This window comes from Chiloscyllium punctatum, chromosome 2 (genome assembly GCF_047496795.1).
Source record: "Chiloscyllium punctatum isolate Juve2018m chromosome 2, sChiPun1.3, whole genome shotgun sequence".
NCBI classification, from domain to species: Eukaryota; Metazoa; Chordata; class Chondrichthyes; order Orectolobiformes; family Hemiscylliidae; genus Chiloscyllium; species Chiloscyllium punctatum.
In genome coordinates, this window is record NC_092740.1 from 71240546 (window position 1) to 71256235 (window position 15690).

The window sequence follows — 15690 nt, forward strand, 5'->3', positions numbered from 1 at the left end:
GTAACAGGACCAAAGCAATATGTAAGGGTGGATTAGTGGTGCTGGAAGAGCACAGCAGTTCAGGCAGCATCCAACGAGCAGCGAAATCGACATTTTGGGCAAAAGCCCTTCATCAGACTTTTGCCCGAAACGTCGATTTCGCTGCTCATTGGATGCTGCCTGAACTGCTGTGCTCTTCCAGCACTACTAATCCAGTATTTGGTTTTCAGCATCTGCAGTCATTGTTTTTACCAATATGTAAGGGTGCCTATGCTGATTTTACATTTGGGATATTTCAGAGAAGACCCTTTCTTAAACTTTGCTAACCTCTCTGGTGCCATATGGGTCCTATGAAGAATCTTCAATTCCATCGCTTGTGCTTTATTGCATATTTTCTTTATATTCTCCCATATATCCTCCCATGTTTCTGATGAGATTTCTTCCCCTAACTCCTGATTCCAGATCCCATGGAATATCTCCATATTCCCCAAGGCATTCCCTCACTGCAGATGATATATGGTACTAACTGAGAGAGCACTTCCACATCAGAGCACTCTTCTTTCTATATCCGACTCATAGGGCTGAGCCAAGAGCATGGTCTTCTGTATATAATCCTTTACGTGGAAGTATTGGAAAATGTCCCTATTAGGAATCCCGTATTTCTGGCTTAACTAGTTGAAAAACATCAAGACCTCTCCCTCGAATAAATCTCCCAAACAGGAGATTCCCTTACCCTCACATGCTCTAAGGCCGGAGTCCATTGACCCCGATCTAAATCCTGGGGCTCCAACTAATGGGGTGAACGGCAAAGTCTTAAACAAATTGCCCTCACTCTGCCGCATATCCTCCATGCTTTCAACGTATTTATGATAATTGGGATCACACAGTGCTCAACTACAGATCTCATCGTATCCAAAAACAATAAATTGACGAGGGGATACCTTGCCTGTGAGGCCACAACATCAAGCCATATCAACTTTGAGTCCTTATGCATCAATTCACCCACTTATTACAGCAAGGCACCTATCTGGTATCTTTTCAGATCTGGTATGTCCACCCCTCACCCCCTCCCCCCATATCCTGCAGAGGTTGCAGCTTGGTAACTTTAATTAGGGGGCACCTATGGCACCAAATAAATGATCCAAGCCAACTGGCAAACCTCCACAGCACCTGTTTGGGTAATAACAATGGGAGCATCCTCATAGGATATAATAACCGAGGAACAACATTCATTTTAATAAATGCTATACAGCCTAACCATGATATGGGTAGTCCCTCCCACTGCTGCAAGGCCTGCTTTATTCTCTCAAACAACTGTACAAAGGTAGCTCTGTACAGCTGATGGAAGGTAGGGGGGTAATAAAAATTCCCAGATAGAGAAAACCTCTCCGTGACCACCTAAAAGGAAACTCCATTCTGTCCTCCAGCTTCGGTACTTCCACCAATCCCTCCATGGGCATGACTTCCGACTTTGCAAAATTTATCCTGTATCCCGAGAAACTGCCAAATAATTTCATTTTTGTATTAGCCAGGGTAAGGACTTCTCCAGGTTAGCCAAAACAGAAGGACATCATCTGCATGGAGTAACTTCGTGGTCTCCAATTCCCACCTTTGGTGCCATTATTTCAGGGTCCTTTCAGATGGCCTCTGCCAATGGCTCAATTACCAGAGTAAATAGTAATGGCAAGAGAGGATATCCCTGACGGCTGCCTTTCCTCACATTAAAATTGCTTGATTTGACACCATTCGCGATAACCGCTGCTTTGGAGTCTCTATATAACACTGCCACCCATCTGGCGAAGGCCCCTTCCAGACTAAAGCAATCTAGATCAGTAAAAAGATACGACCATTCCACCCATTTCTGCATCCAGGGAGACCACCAAGCCCAGAATTAATCTCTGCTGACATACTTGCACTATGTTCAGTACCCGTCTGATATTGTTGGAGGAGCTGCAGGCCTCGATAAAACCCGTCTGCTCCTCTTTCATAATAATGGGCAGTATCTTTTCCAACCTCACAGCCAGCACCTTTACTAAAATTTTGAAGTCCACATTCAACAACAAGATGGGTCTGTATGACATGCAATCCTCAGGGTCTTTCCCTTTATTTAAAGTAAGGTATATATAAGCCTCCCTAAGAGAGGAGGGTGGGCAGTCCTGGCTATACGAATGACTATACATCTCCTGAAGTGGTTCAGCTAACATGTGTGTAAACCCCTTGTAAAATTCACTCAGGAACCCGTCTGGACTGGGTGCCTTGCCACCTTGGAGCTGCCTTACCGCCTCTTGCATCTCCTGTATCATAAGAAGTGCATTTAAAAGGAAGGTCTGATCTGCGTTTATACCAGGGAGGTCCAGGTTTTCAAAAAAGTATTTCATTCTCGCTACTCCATCTCCACAGCTCTCCGACCGGTATAACTCTACGTAGAACTTCCAAAATCTAGCATTAACCTTTTTCAACTCACAAGTGATGTTGCCAGTTTTCTCCCTAAAAGACACAATGGACTGCAGAGCACTTTTCTTCCAACCAGGTAAGCCAGCTATCTACCTGGCTTATCCCCATATTCAAACAGCCTTTGCTTTGCAAAGGAGACCCCTCTCCTCACCGCTTGTGTGAACACCAAGTCCAGAGCAGCCTGGAGAGCCATGACCCATTGTAACTTAACCACAGATGGTCTGTTATAATATGCCGACTCAGCTGCCTTCAGCCAGGCCTCGGGCATCCGCTGCTGCACTCCTCTCTGCCTCTTTCAGATCCCTTAAGAACGCTTTGGTGATCTCCCAAAGCACTGATGGATTACTGGCCGTACCCTGATTGATGTCCCAAAAAGCCTTGAAATCCCTTGTAATGTACTGTACAAAGTTGCCATCCTTCAACAGAAATGGATCCATGTGCCAGTGCCATGTGTTTATTCCACTACCTTTGTCTTAATATCCAAATACACTGCTGCATGGTCCGAAATAGTTATGTTCCCAATCCTGCCGGCCAATACCAAGTCAAAACAAACCGACGGAACAAAGAACATATCAATGCTTGTGTGGCACTTGTGCAGGTTGAAGTAGAAGGTAAAATCCCTCAATTAGGGTGGGGACACCTCCATACATCCACTAGCCCCAACTCCTTACACAAGTTCACTAACTGTCTAGACTGCAGAGGTGTGACTGACAGACCCTTTGGCATCCTGTCTACCTCAGGATCCATGAGATGATTAAAGTCTCCTCCTGTAATCATGTGGCGCACCTCAACAGCCATTAATTTAAAGACTGCGTCAACTAAAAATTTAAGAGAATGCACCGGGGGACAGTAAACATTCAGGGTGCCATACTTTTCTCTGTGTACCAGAGCCTTGAGAATGGTAAACTGTCTTTATTTATCCTTAATTTGATCTATCATCTGAAATGGGAGTTTCCTTTGTACTAGTATGGCCACACCTCTGCTTTTGGAGTTGAAGGAGGAGAAGAATGCACTATCATATGCCCCCTGCTGAAACTTCAGATGTTGCCTCTCGGTTAAGTGTGTCTCTTGCAACAGAGTGATGTCAACTCTTTCCTTCTTTAGATTTGAAAGCACCTTCTTCCTTTTAATGGGGTAATCGATCCCCTTTATATTCCAGATGCACCACCTGAACAGATCGCTAGCCATGACAGCACACTACAGCCCACAGTCCCCAAGAGGAAGAAGTCCATTCAATGTGCGGTGAGTGGAAAAAACACAGACTTTATCAAATCTAAATACTATTCCTACAAACACTACTAAAACTAAGAAGCTAATCACTACCCCTAACTTGAACAGATAAACCCAAAAACCACAAATCTCCAGAGATCTCCCCACTCATCCACAGGGGGCATTCACTCCCAACCTTACAGCTGTCCTGGCACCTTCCAGTTAAGGCTGCACCCCACACCCAGACCAAAAAAAAGTTATTTACACTCCTGCAAGTGAATAATGGTTGTCCACCCTCCCCCTCCACATCTCAACCCCACACATCTTTACACCAAAGACGTAACCACCCTTCACCCAGAAAAGCAGAACAATAAATTAACAGATAACTACCAAATGGATATAATATAAAACAAACCAGACCTATAAGGCCCGAGAAACCATACGCCTTCTTAATCACCTTGACCACCTGTGTTGCCACTTTTAGGGAACTGTGAACCTGCACGCCCAGATCCATCTGTATGTTAATGTTCCTAAGGGTGCCACCATTTATAGAATATTTCAAACCTAAATTTGATCTTCCAAAATGCACCAGCTTGCATTTGTCTGGATCAAACTCCATCTGCCAATCTATCCATATCCTGGTGAATCCTTTCACAATTGTTGGTACTATCAGCAACTCCACCAATCTTCATGTCATCTGCAAACTTATTATTTAGACCTACATTTTCCTTCAGATCATTTATATATACTACAAACAACAGACAACCTAAGACTAATCCCTGTGAAACACTACTAGTTACTGATCTCTATTCTGACAAACACCCTTCCACTGCTACCCTCTGTCTTCTATGACCAAACCAGTTTCGTATCCATCTAGCTAGCGTAACCCGAATCCCATGTGATTTTAGTTTTTGTACTAATCTGCCGTGTGGGACTTTATCAAATGCCTTACTGAAGTCCATATGAACGACATCAACAGCCCTTGCCTCATGAATTATCTTTGACACCTCTTCAAAAAATTCAATCAAGTTGGTGAAGCATGACCTTCCCCATACAAAACCATGCTGCCTGTCACTGACTAGTCCATTTTCTTCCATATGTATGTTTATCTTGTCCCTCAGTGTGTTCTCCAAGAGCTTCCCCACCACAGCCACCATGCTCACCAGCCTTTAATTTTCTGGATTATCCTTGATTCCTTTCTTAAACAAGGGAACAACATTGGCTAATCTCTAGTCCTCTGGAACCTCATCTATAGTCAAAAATGATGTGAAGTCATCTGGTAATGCCACAGCTATTTCTTCCCTTGCCTCTCACCTGGGATAGATCCCATCTGGCCCTGGCGATTGATTACCTTAACACAATTTAGGATACCCAACATTTCCTCCTTCAATTACTTGCCATTCTCTAGAGTATTCACACACTCATCCCTGACTTCAACATCAATCAGGTCCTTCTCCATGTTGAATAGTGATACACAGTACTCATTAAGGATCTCTCCCACTTCCTGTGGCTCCATGCATAACTTCCCTCCTCTGTCTTTGAGCATAAAAAGCTTTGGGATTCTCCTTGATTCTGATTGCTAAAGACATTTCATGGCCCCTTTTAGCCTTCTTAATTCCGCATTTAAGTTCCTTCCTAATTTCTCTCAACTTCAAGGGCTTTGTCAGTTTGCAGCTGCTGAGATCGATCATATGCTTCCTTTTCCCTTTTGACTAAGCTTACAATTTCCCTTGTCATCCATGTTTCCTGAATCCTACCATTCCTATCCATGCCATTTAGTATGAAAAATGCACCAACCACATTTGAAAGACTAACCAATAAAGTCATTTTGGGAACGTGGTGCACATTGATGACTTGGTAATTTTTAGTCATACATGGAAGAAACAGTTGGAGCATCTATCACATTCCTAGGCCATGTTATTAGACATTGACAAATGGCCCCACAGGATGTGAAAACAAAGGTTATTGGCGAGTTTCCCACACCGCCAACAAAGAGGGGAGTACTACGATTCCTGTGACAGAGTGTTTTTTATCGGAGTGGTTTTTACCGAGTTTTAGCAGAACGGTTGCTCCATTTACGTACTTGTTGAAGTGCAGAAAACTTCAGTGGACAGAAGAATGTCAGAAGGTATTTGACAGCCTGAAAGCTGTGATAACCACTACTCCAGTGTTAGCCACACCTAACTAAGCGAAGTCATTCAAAGTGACTATCAATACAAGTGATATGGATGTCAGTGCTATACTCTTGCAAGAAGAGGAAGTGAAGTTAGATGCTGGCCTAATGATATCATCACTGGACAGTGAATCCAGAGACTCAGGAAATTTTCTAGGGACCTGGGTTTGAATTCTGCTATGGCAAACAGCATTCCACCCAAACCCAGCCCCCTTGTCCAATCCCAGTAACCCTAAATTTCTTATGGCTAACCTACCAAGCCTGCACATCCCCAGACACTACAGGCAATTTAGCATTGCTAATCCACTTAACCTGTACATCTTTGGGCTGTGGGAGGATCACACATACATGGGAGAATGTGCAAACTCCACACAGACAGTCACCCGAGGCTGGAATCAAACCAGGGTTCCTGGCACTGTGATGCTGCAGTGCTAATCATTCAGCTACCGTGTCATGCCTGAGCCACTGTGTCGTAACTATAATTACTCTTCTTAATTACTTAAATGCCAGTTAAGGGTTTTTAGTGGAAAACAACAGATAAAAACAAATGTTTCTTATCTTTCATTCTGGGCAATTTAGCATAGCCAATTCACCTGACTATCTTTGGATTGTGGGAGGAAACCCAAGCAGACATGGGGAGAATGTGCAAACTCCATATAGACAGTCGCCTAAGGCAGGAATCGAACCTGGGTCCCTGACACTGAGGCAGCAGTGCTACCCACTGAGCCACTGTGCCACCCCAGATTAAATTAAATGGGTTTGACCAGGATAGTGGGTTGTCTTCCTGTGAAACAAACCAGTTTAATAATGCAAGTCTGGCTTCATTTCAGCCTTTGAGTTATAGAGTTGTTCAGCATGGAGACAGACTCTTTGGTCTAATTTGTCCATATCAGCTCGATATTTCAAATTAATCTAGTCCCATTTGTCAGCATTTGGTCCAAATCCCTCTAAATGTTTGCTATTCATGTTCCCATCCTGATGTCTTTTAAATGTAATAATGGTACCTGCCTCCACCACTTCTTCTGGCAATATGTTTTATATACACACCAGCCTCTGCGTGAAAAGGTCGCCCATCAGGTTCCTTTTAAACCTTTGCTATCTTGCCCTAAACCTATGCCCTCTAGTTTTAGATTACCCTACCCTAGGAAAAAAACCATGGCTATTTACCATATCCATGCACCTCATGATTTTACAAACCTCAATAAGATCATCCATCTGTCTCCAACACTCCAGGGTAAACAGCCCCAGCCTATTCAGCCCCTCCCTATAGCTCAAACCCTCCAACCCTGGCAACATCCGTGTGAATCTTTTCTGAACCTTTTCAACCATGTTTGCTTCATCCATGTTGAAGTAATATTGTTATCACTTACTTTAGAAACAGAAATGACAAATATTCTGGCAACCTGTACAAAAGATGCTCGGAATGCTTATGAAAAAGAGACTTGCATTTTGAAATATTACATTTCACAACCTCAGAATATCTCAAAACATTAACCAGGCAATTAATATAAAGTAAACAACTGCAGATGCTGGAGATCTGAAACAAAAGCAGGAATTGTTGGAGAAACCCAACAGGTCTGACAGCATCCTTGGAGAGAAGGATTTAAGAGTTAATACTTCAAGTCCAGTGACCCTTCTTCAAAACAGCCAAGTAAGTGCTTTGTGAATTTAGTCACAGTTGTCATAGGGAAAGTACCAATTTGCAGACAGCAAATTCCCACAAAAAAAATCTTCTAATCTATTTATATGATGCAAATTGAGAGTTGAAAATTGACCAGGACACTGAGCAGAATTCCCTGAGATTCTTCGAATAGTGCTGTGGAATCTTTAATGTTCGCCATAAAACCAGAATGGAGCTTAGCTTAATATCATAACATTTATTGCAATAAACATACTCACTTTGAAATAATTTGAATGGTTCTGGCCTACAGCCAAAATTGTCATAAAATTTTGTCAGACAATTGACATATTGCATTTCTCATTTCATTCAAGCCCCAACATATCAAGTCAGGCTGGTGAAAGTCTAAATGATCTGCACTTTTTTCGATTCTGTCATGCAAGGACACAAAAAATACACAGAGGCAGCTGTCCATCTCAGTTTGACTGGCCCTTTAAAGCAGCCGATGCATATTGCAAAAATTGATTGAAATCATTACTCACTGTTTATAAGATCCTTGTGTTCAGCAAGTGTTTTTGTGGGATCAAGCCAGTACTGTGTAAAATAAATAGTTGTTGTTAGAACAAATCAATGTATGGATTCAGAAATAAATAACAATTCATGTCACAGCAGAATTACATGAAAGCTTTCCATAAAAAGAATTCCCATTTCACCATTGACACATGATTTGTTTAGATCTGAAATATGTATTTAAATAGATTTAATGTCTTTATTTAGAGGATGGGTATTTAACTAATGATTTCTTCCTCTGCTTTATCATGGTCTTCCCACTATCCTCATAACTGGACAGTAGTTCTCTGAAAGATACTTTTTAAACAGTAGATTGAAGTCCTACCTTCAATAGATTGACCTTAAGAAAGTGATAGTAAGTTGCTTCCTTGAACCATGGCTGCCCATGTAGTATAGGTATACCCTCACTGCTGTTAGGAAAGGTAGTGTCAGGATTTTATTTAGGAAGTCCAAGGGTTCACTTTTACAAACTCTGAAGGATAGAATCAGGTATTGGGGAAGAGAGTTTGTGGCGGGATCCATAAACAATGGGTTCAATCTCCTCAATACTCATAAAAACATAAAAGCTAAGAGCATGAGTCGATCTTCAATTAGAGAAATTTCTGCCCACTCAGCACTGGGTGTTATCCAATCAGATGATATAGCGACAGTGAAGGAGGAGTTCAGAGAGGTGATGGTGGTGAAATAAAGCTGCATGTCGTCAGTGGCACATGGAAACTGATACTTTTTTGCTTTCAGATCATGTCACTGAAGGGCAGCATGTTGATGGGAAATAGAGGGGCATTGGCTGAGGATTGAATCTTGGAGAATTCCAGAGATAACAGTGCAGGAGCAGGAAGACACCAATATAGTGATTCACTAGCTATAAGTAGAAAGGTAGAAATGCAGTGTCACTCAGCTGGATAATAGATGAGAAGCTTTGCAGATAGGTCGCAATGAGAAAACATGTCAAAGGCTGCAGACAAATTAGGAGATATAATTTCTTTTCTGGCAATAATAAAGGATGTTATTTGTAACTTTAATAAGGGCTACTTTGGTACTATGGCAGAAACTGGGATGTGAATGGGAGATTGAAACATGGAACTCCAGGCAACACCAAAATGGGAAGATAGTCATCATAGTATCAGAATATCAAAATCCATTTATCGAAAAATTGACTCTATTTTATGCATTATAATTTGAAGCACCAGAGACAGAACTAAATGAATATAGCATACTAGATACAATTAGATAAATATTTTTGGTATCTGAACTTCACAGAATCATACAGTCATACAGACCCTTTGGCTCAGTTCTTCTATGCCGACCAAGTTTCCCAAACTAAACTAGTACGATTTGCTTGCGTTTAGCTCAAATGCACTAAATCTTTTCTATTCATGTACCTCTTGCAGTTCATTCCACAAATAAACCACCCTCTGTGTGAAAATGTTGCTCCTCAGGCCCCTTTTAAATCTTTCTCATTGGAGCAAAGAAGGATAAGAGGCAACTTGGTAGAGGTGTACAAGATGTTGAGAGGCACAGATAAAGTGGATAGCCAGAGACCTTTTCCCAGGGTAGAAATGTCTATCAAGAGGGGATAAAGTTTTAAGGAGGAAGTTTTAAGGGAGATGTAAGAGATAGGTTCTTTACACAAGGAATGTGTGAAATGCACTGCTGGTAGAGCTAATAGAGTCAGATACATTAGGGGCATTTAAGCAACTCATGGGTCGGCACATAGAAGATAATACAATGAAGGGTATGTAGGTTAGTTTGATCATAGAGTAGGATAAAAGGCTGGCACAACATTGAGGGCCAAAGGGCCTGTCCTGTTCTATGCTCTATGTTCTTTCTCCTCTTACCTTAAAAATATGCCCCCTAATTTTGAACTCATCCACCCTAAAGAAGACCTTTGCTATTCCCCTATCCTATGACCCTCATGATTTTATAAACCTCTATAACGTTGTCCCTCAACCTCCTATGCTCCAGTGAAAAATATCCCAACCTATTCAGCCTATCCTTATAACTCAAACCTTCCATGTTTTGCCAATTCCCTCCACAACTGAAATGATGATAGAGTCTGGCATGTGAAACATCCAAAAAACAGAAATCTGTTTTACTCCCTTCCTAAAAGCATTGTGCGTCTACCTACACAGAATGGATTTTAGCTGTTCAAGTATGCAGTTCACCCTCTCAAGGACAATGAGGCATGGCCAATAAATGCTGATTCAGCCAATGACACCCATATCTATTGAACGGATAACACAATAAAAGACCAACTGTGTGTCGATGCTTAAATCCAGAACCAGGGTCACAGTCTAAGGATCTAGAACCAGGAAATTTCAGCCTAAGGATGCAGAACCAGGATGTCATATTCTAAGGATATAGGATGGACCATTTAGGGTTAGGAGAAATGTCTTTACCCAGAGAGTGGTGAGCCTGTGGCGTTCATGGCCACAAAAAGCAGTTGTGGCCAAAACATTTCATGATTTCAAGAAGGAATTAGATATAGCACTTGGAGCTAAAGGAATCAAAGAATACGGGGCAAAAGCATGAAAAGGCTGGAGTTGGATGATCAGCCATGATCATAATGAACGACAGAACAGGCTCAAAGGGTTGAGTGGGCCACTGCTGTTCTATTTTCTGTGTTTCTTTCAAGGAATATTTGTGTAGACAAGGGAAAGCAGGCACAATGGTCAAGTAATAGAAAGCAACTTGTGAGAAGGAAAATTTTGAGAGCGTATTTAGTCAGTTTTGGAGACAAGGAGACTTGGAAGGAAGAAATCCAGTTCAGGAAAAAAAGAACACTGTCTAAAATCTACTTGTGGGTGGACAATTAGACCTAGCTTTTACCTAGCAATTTAAAGAGCCATCTTTGGTACAGGCACTCAATTGTACCTTGATGGAAGCAGAGCCAGAAACCTGTTGCTACAAGTAGCAATCAACTCCATATTTGTCATCAAAGGCTTATAAACTCATTTTCATCAGTGAACTAAAATGGAATTGTCAAGCTTGCATTGTTTCAAAATAGTCAAGCACAACAGTGACTCTTCCAGCTGTTTTAAGACACTATGTCTATTGTAATCACCTTTTCCTGTGTGAGAGTGGGTGCTATTGTAAATACATTCTGGTGTCAAGGAATAACTTTTCCGTAATAACAGAGTTTTGCCTGTTTGAGTAACAATGCCTTTCCCTTTATAAATACATCTACTTGAATCATTTGAGGGATGGAAGAAAGGGCATCACTTCACCATTTTTCTCTTAACCATATACACATGATAATCACAGTGCCATTGCATTATTGTTTTTCAAACAGAACCACAGAATTGTTCTGATGCAGAAAGAGACCTTTCGGCCTATCGTTACCTGCACTGGCTCATTAAGTACATCATTACTTAGTGCCAGTTTCCTGCTTTCTCCCTGAACCCTTGAACATTATTTTTTATTCAAATAATCATACAATGCTCTCTTGAATGCTTCAATTGAACCTGCCTTCACCACATTTCCAGGTCGTGAATTCCACAGCCTAACTACTTAGTGATGAAGAAGTTGTCCCTCACTTCACCCTTGCTTCTTTTGCAGATCACTTTAAGTCTATGCCCTCTAGTTCTTGTTCCTGTTACAAGTGGTAACAACTTATCCATATCTCCTCTATCCAACCAGTTCATGATTTTGAAAAGCCCTCAGACATCCTCTCAGCCGAAGGTGAAAAGACCCAACTTCTTCAATCTATCCTCAGATTTGAAGTTCTTCATTCCTGGAACCATTCCTATAAACCACTACTGCATCCTTGCCAGTGCATTCACATCCTATCAACAGTCATTTCTTCTGGAACATGACAGTTGTGTTCCTGCGCAATCCTGCGCTATACAAATATCACACAATATAAATACACTTGAAGTGTTGGTGATGTAATCGCGATATAGCCAACACACACTTTAAAAGTTCACATTTTAGAAAGAGTGTTTCCTATTCAGCCAATTGGCGTTAATGAAAGACATGCTACAGCAGAACTGCCTGTACAGTACGGTGATAATTGGGACTGCAGATGCTGGAGAAATCAGAGTTGATAAAGCTTAGCACTGGAAAAGGCACAGCAAGTCAGGCAGCATCCAAGGAGCAAGACAGTCAATGTTTCAGGCAGGACCTTTCTTCAGTCCTTTATCAACTCTGTATAATATGGCGCCCAGCACTGTACACAATACTCCAGCTAGAGTCTAACAAGCACCTTAAAAAAGTACAATATTGCCTTCTTGGTCTTGTATTCTATGCTTTTATCAGCTGAGGATACTGAATACTTTATTAACTGCTATCTCTACATGTCTTGCACATATACACACAGGTCCCTGCTTCTACATCTCCCTAAGAAGTATATCCTCTATTTTATACTGTTTTTAAATTGTTCAACTGTAATTTTTCCAGTTTAACACTGAGATGAAGTGGAAAATATTATAAAGATGACATAATTGCTGAAATGTTTCCATTGAAAATTACTTTAATTTTTATTATAAATCACAGCAACTCTCTTTTCCCAAATCCTCAGTCCCTGCACACCTTTTTACATTACTCACCGTTTGATGACTTCTGTCACAATAACGCAAACCAAAGTAGTCTGTCTCCATTAGGTTTGCATGTCTGAATACGTAATCCAAGACAATAGCCCCTTTGGTGGACTTCTGTTGGAAAAATTCAAAGACTCATTTCAGAAAAAACACCAGCTACATTGGAGGATAGAAAGAGATGCACAGAAAAGAATTTTAACATACAGAAACTGAAAGCATATGAAATGACACATTGATTTTAATATATGTTTATATTCATGTCTATTTTCAATTTTAAAAAGTCAGTGTCTATATTTGTGATGAAAATACCTTTTTAACCTGTTCTGCTATTACTGCTGTACCTGCCAGGACTCAGTTTGTCTCCAGCTCTTCTAGCTGTACTGTCAAAAGCTCTAACCATCTCTGTTTCTCAAAATTGTTAAATTACTTGCTGCTTAGCTATAATTTTAAATCAATGGATCTACATCAGATATCAAATTCAGTATACCAGATATGGGCAGCATTGAAAGTATTGTTAAGTGTCAGTTACTCCTGGAGGTGGTGCTGTGACAGCTATGTTCAGTGGGAATGGCATCACATTTCCTCATAGAACCTTCCAGCTACTATTTTACAGCAAGAACATATTATCCTGGCTGGTCACTGCATTTGCTCTGAATGTTTTCTTCCACTGCAAGTTTTCCTTTGTCACTGAAATTGTAACAGCCAAGATTAAACAAAGACATATCATAATAGTCTGAAAAATGTATCCTCTCAGTTTTCTTTGTTTAACACTTCCATTGCCTTTACTTGAAGGCACAAAAGCATGTGTTTGGATTTGATGTTTCACCCACAGCTATATCTTAAAGTCAAATCCAGATTGTGAAACCTACTGTCTGCAGTGTACCCACTTTATCACAATGCCTCAGTTCTATTCAGTGAGCTATAGTGATGTTGTATTCTCGTAGTTTTTGCTCCGAGGCACTACCAGATAATTTAATTTGACAAAAAATTGTTTAATCAGGTATAATGCATATGGGCCTCCATGGTAACAATAGGTTTGATACTACTGGTGCCTAGGTAAATGAAAAAAACTTGTGAATGGCACTGGGATTCATGATATTGAGGGCATTATTACAGGCTTTATGGACATGTGCAGCAAATATGCAGAACAAGTAGATCATGGCATTACCATCAAACTGTTTTAACGGCAGACATGCCATTTTGATCTTGCAGTTGTAATAAACAGCATCTCTGTAATAAACCTTTAAATATGCACCCTAGCAAGTGAGGTTCCCTCACCAAAGCTCTTTAAAAGCATCATCAGCAAACTGCCTTTTTAATTATTGTTACATTTACATCATATGCCTGTGAACTCATGAAGAAGAAGGACATTGTACTTCAAAAAAGCATCTTTGAAGATGGACTACTGAACTGGACTAGTCATATAAATAGTGATTACAAAAGCAAGTCAGAGGTTAGGAATCCTGCAGTGAGTAACTTCCCAAAGCCTGTCCACCAGCTACAAGGCACAAACCAGGAGTGTAATGGGATACTGTCCACGTGATTGTTTTTGGAGCTGCACCCATCCACTCAATTCGCTTGACAGCATCCAGACTGACAAAAAACAATTTCCCCCTCCCAGGCTGGGTGTGGTACAGCCACTTTTCATTTCCAGTGTACATTTTCAATTTGGATGAGGATAGAAGGCAAGACAGTGAGTCACAGGTTCAGTCTGGTAAATCTAGGGGACCACGCCCAGATCTTCATGTTCTTTTCTGCTTTCTACTTGCTGTTGAGCCCATCAATTCTCAGCTTCCACACATTTATAACCAATTCATTTATGCCTTCATTCCCTAACATCACCTCCTGACCTCAGGCCTACAGTATAGCCATGCCAACCATCCAAACACACACTAATCCCATCAAAGCCAGGGTGGTAGTGACTGCGGATGACCCCTCTGCCTGCAGTAACCCAAACCTTCCAATGCATTATCATCTTCCCCACCCTTATATGTTGTGCCAGCTCCCTGTCACAATCAGCCCAGAACGCTGATGCCAATTTCCACCATCGACATCCCCAACTTCCCTGCCCAGCTAGTGGCCCCTGAAAATCCAGCTGGACTTGCATTGAACAGACTCCCAGGCCTGCCCTCCCCCTCAACTGATTGGAAAGGACAGTCTTCACTGACGAGTGACCAGATCCCAGATCACTCTCTGTACAGCTCCCAAGTGCCTTACCATTAATCCCCTGCTCAGTCACACTGCTGGACTGACTGTGGCCCACTCCCTGGACTGTAATGACACAGGGCCCAGGACCCTCACTGCCCCAAACATGTCTCCATGTCTCAACCGAGATTAGACACTGCCCTGGACTGACTGTTGTCCAGGTTCCTGGACTGAAATTAGACTCTGTTCTGGACTGACTGTGTCTATGCTCTTGGATTGAGATTAGACAGTGACACCCTTTTTGATTAAGAACTGCTCCCTTTAGACTTTGAGACACGGGCATTTGGCTGAAGCATATGACATGCAATTTCCATATTAGTTGCTGGCTCACATTGTAGGTATGATATTGAATGCCATTCACAATGCCCTTCCGTAACATGGCCATCTCTTTGACTGATCATTGCTGATAATCATGACAAGCTTTGTATCTGCACTAAGATGCAAGGCAAGACAGAAATACTCTGAGCCTGTAAGTTCTAAATGATGCAGCAAAGTATGAAGTGAGAAGGCAAGGCATAAAACTGAGTGAGGGCTAAAAGAGCAAGATACCAACCCTGAGGTGCACCTTGTTTCAATATATGAGGTGTGTATCTGTCGCTGTGCACAAAGCAGCCTTGCAGCAGCATTGCAATGTAAGGTGATAGTGCACTCCAGAATGCAGCATTAAAATAGAAAATTGTATTCAAATGTGTAGAGTTATGCTCTGATGATGTGTGAGGCTACTGCATGCCCAACGTCCATGAATGAAGGATGCTGGCAGTCACTACTCAAGGATCATGCCCTGAGATGTTGGTGATTGAAGCCAAGATAGAAGCCTAGGTAAGTAAGTGGCAAGTTGGAGCAGCCAGGTACTTGCTCAGATTTTCATGTCCTGCCATCCAGTTTATATCTGCTGCGTGGGAAAATAGCAAACTGCACATAAATGAGGTGAGATTAGGTAATAA

The 15690-nt window shown here is 41.5% G+C and overlaps 1 protein-coding gene across 4 annotated transcripts in view; it reads right to left on the reverse strand.

The window, feature by feature from the left end:
• The window catches only part of epb41l4a (erythrocyte membrane protein band 4.1 like 4A), a 338117-nt gene that overhangs the window by 168731 nt on the left and 153696 nt on the right, over positions 1-15690 (reverse strand). For all 4 annotated transcript variants that reach the window (XM_072583689.1, XM_072583685.1, XM_072583687.1 and 1 more), the window contains 2 exons: positions 12551-12655; positions 7976-8027 (listed from right to left, as the gene is read on the reverse strand). In XM_072583689.1, the coding sequence (XP_072439790.1) occupies positions 7976-8027; positions 12551-12655 (157 nt within the window). The remainder of the gene's footprint in view (positions 1-7975; positions 8028-12550; positions 12656-15690) is intronic.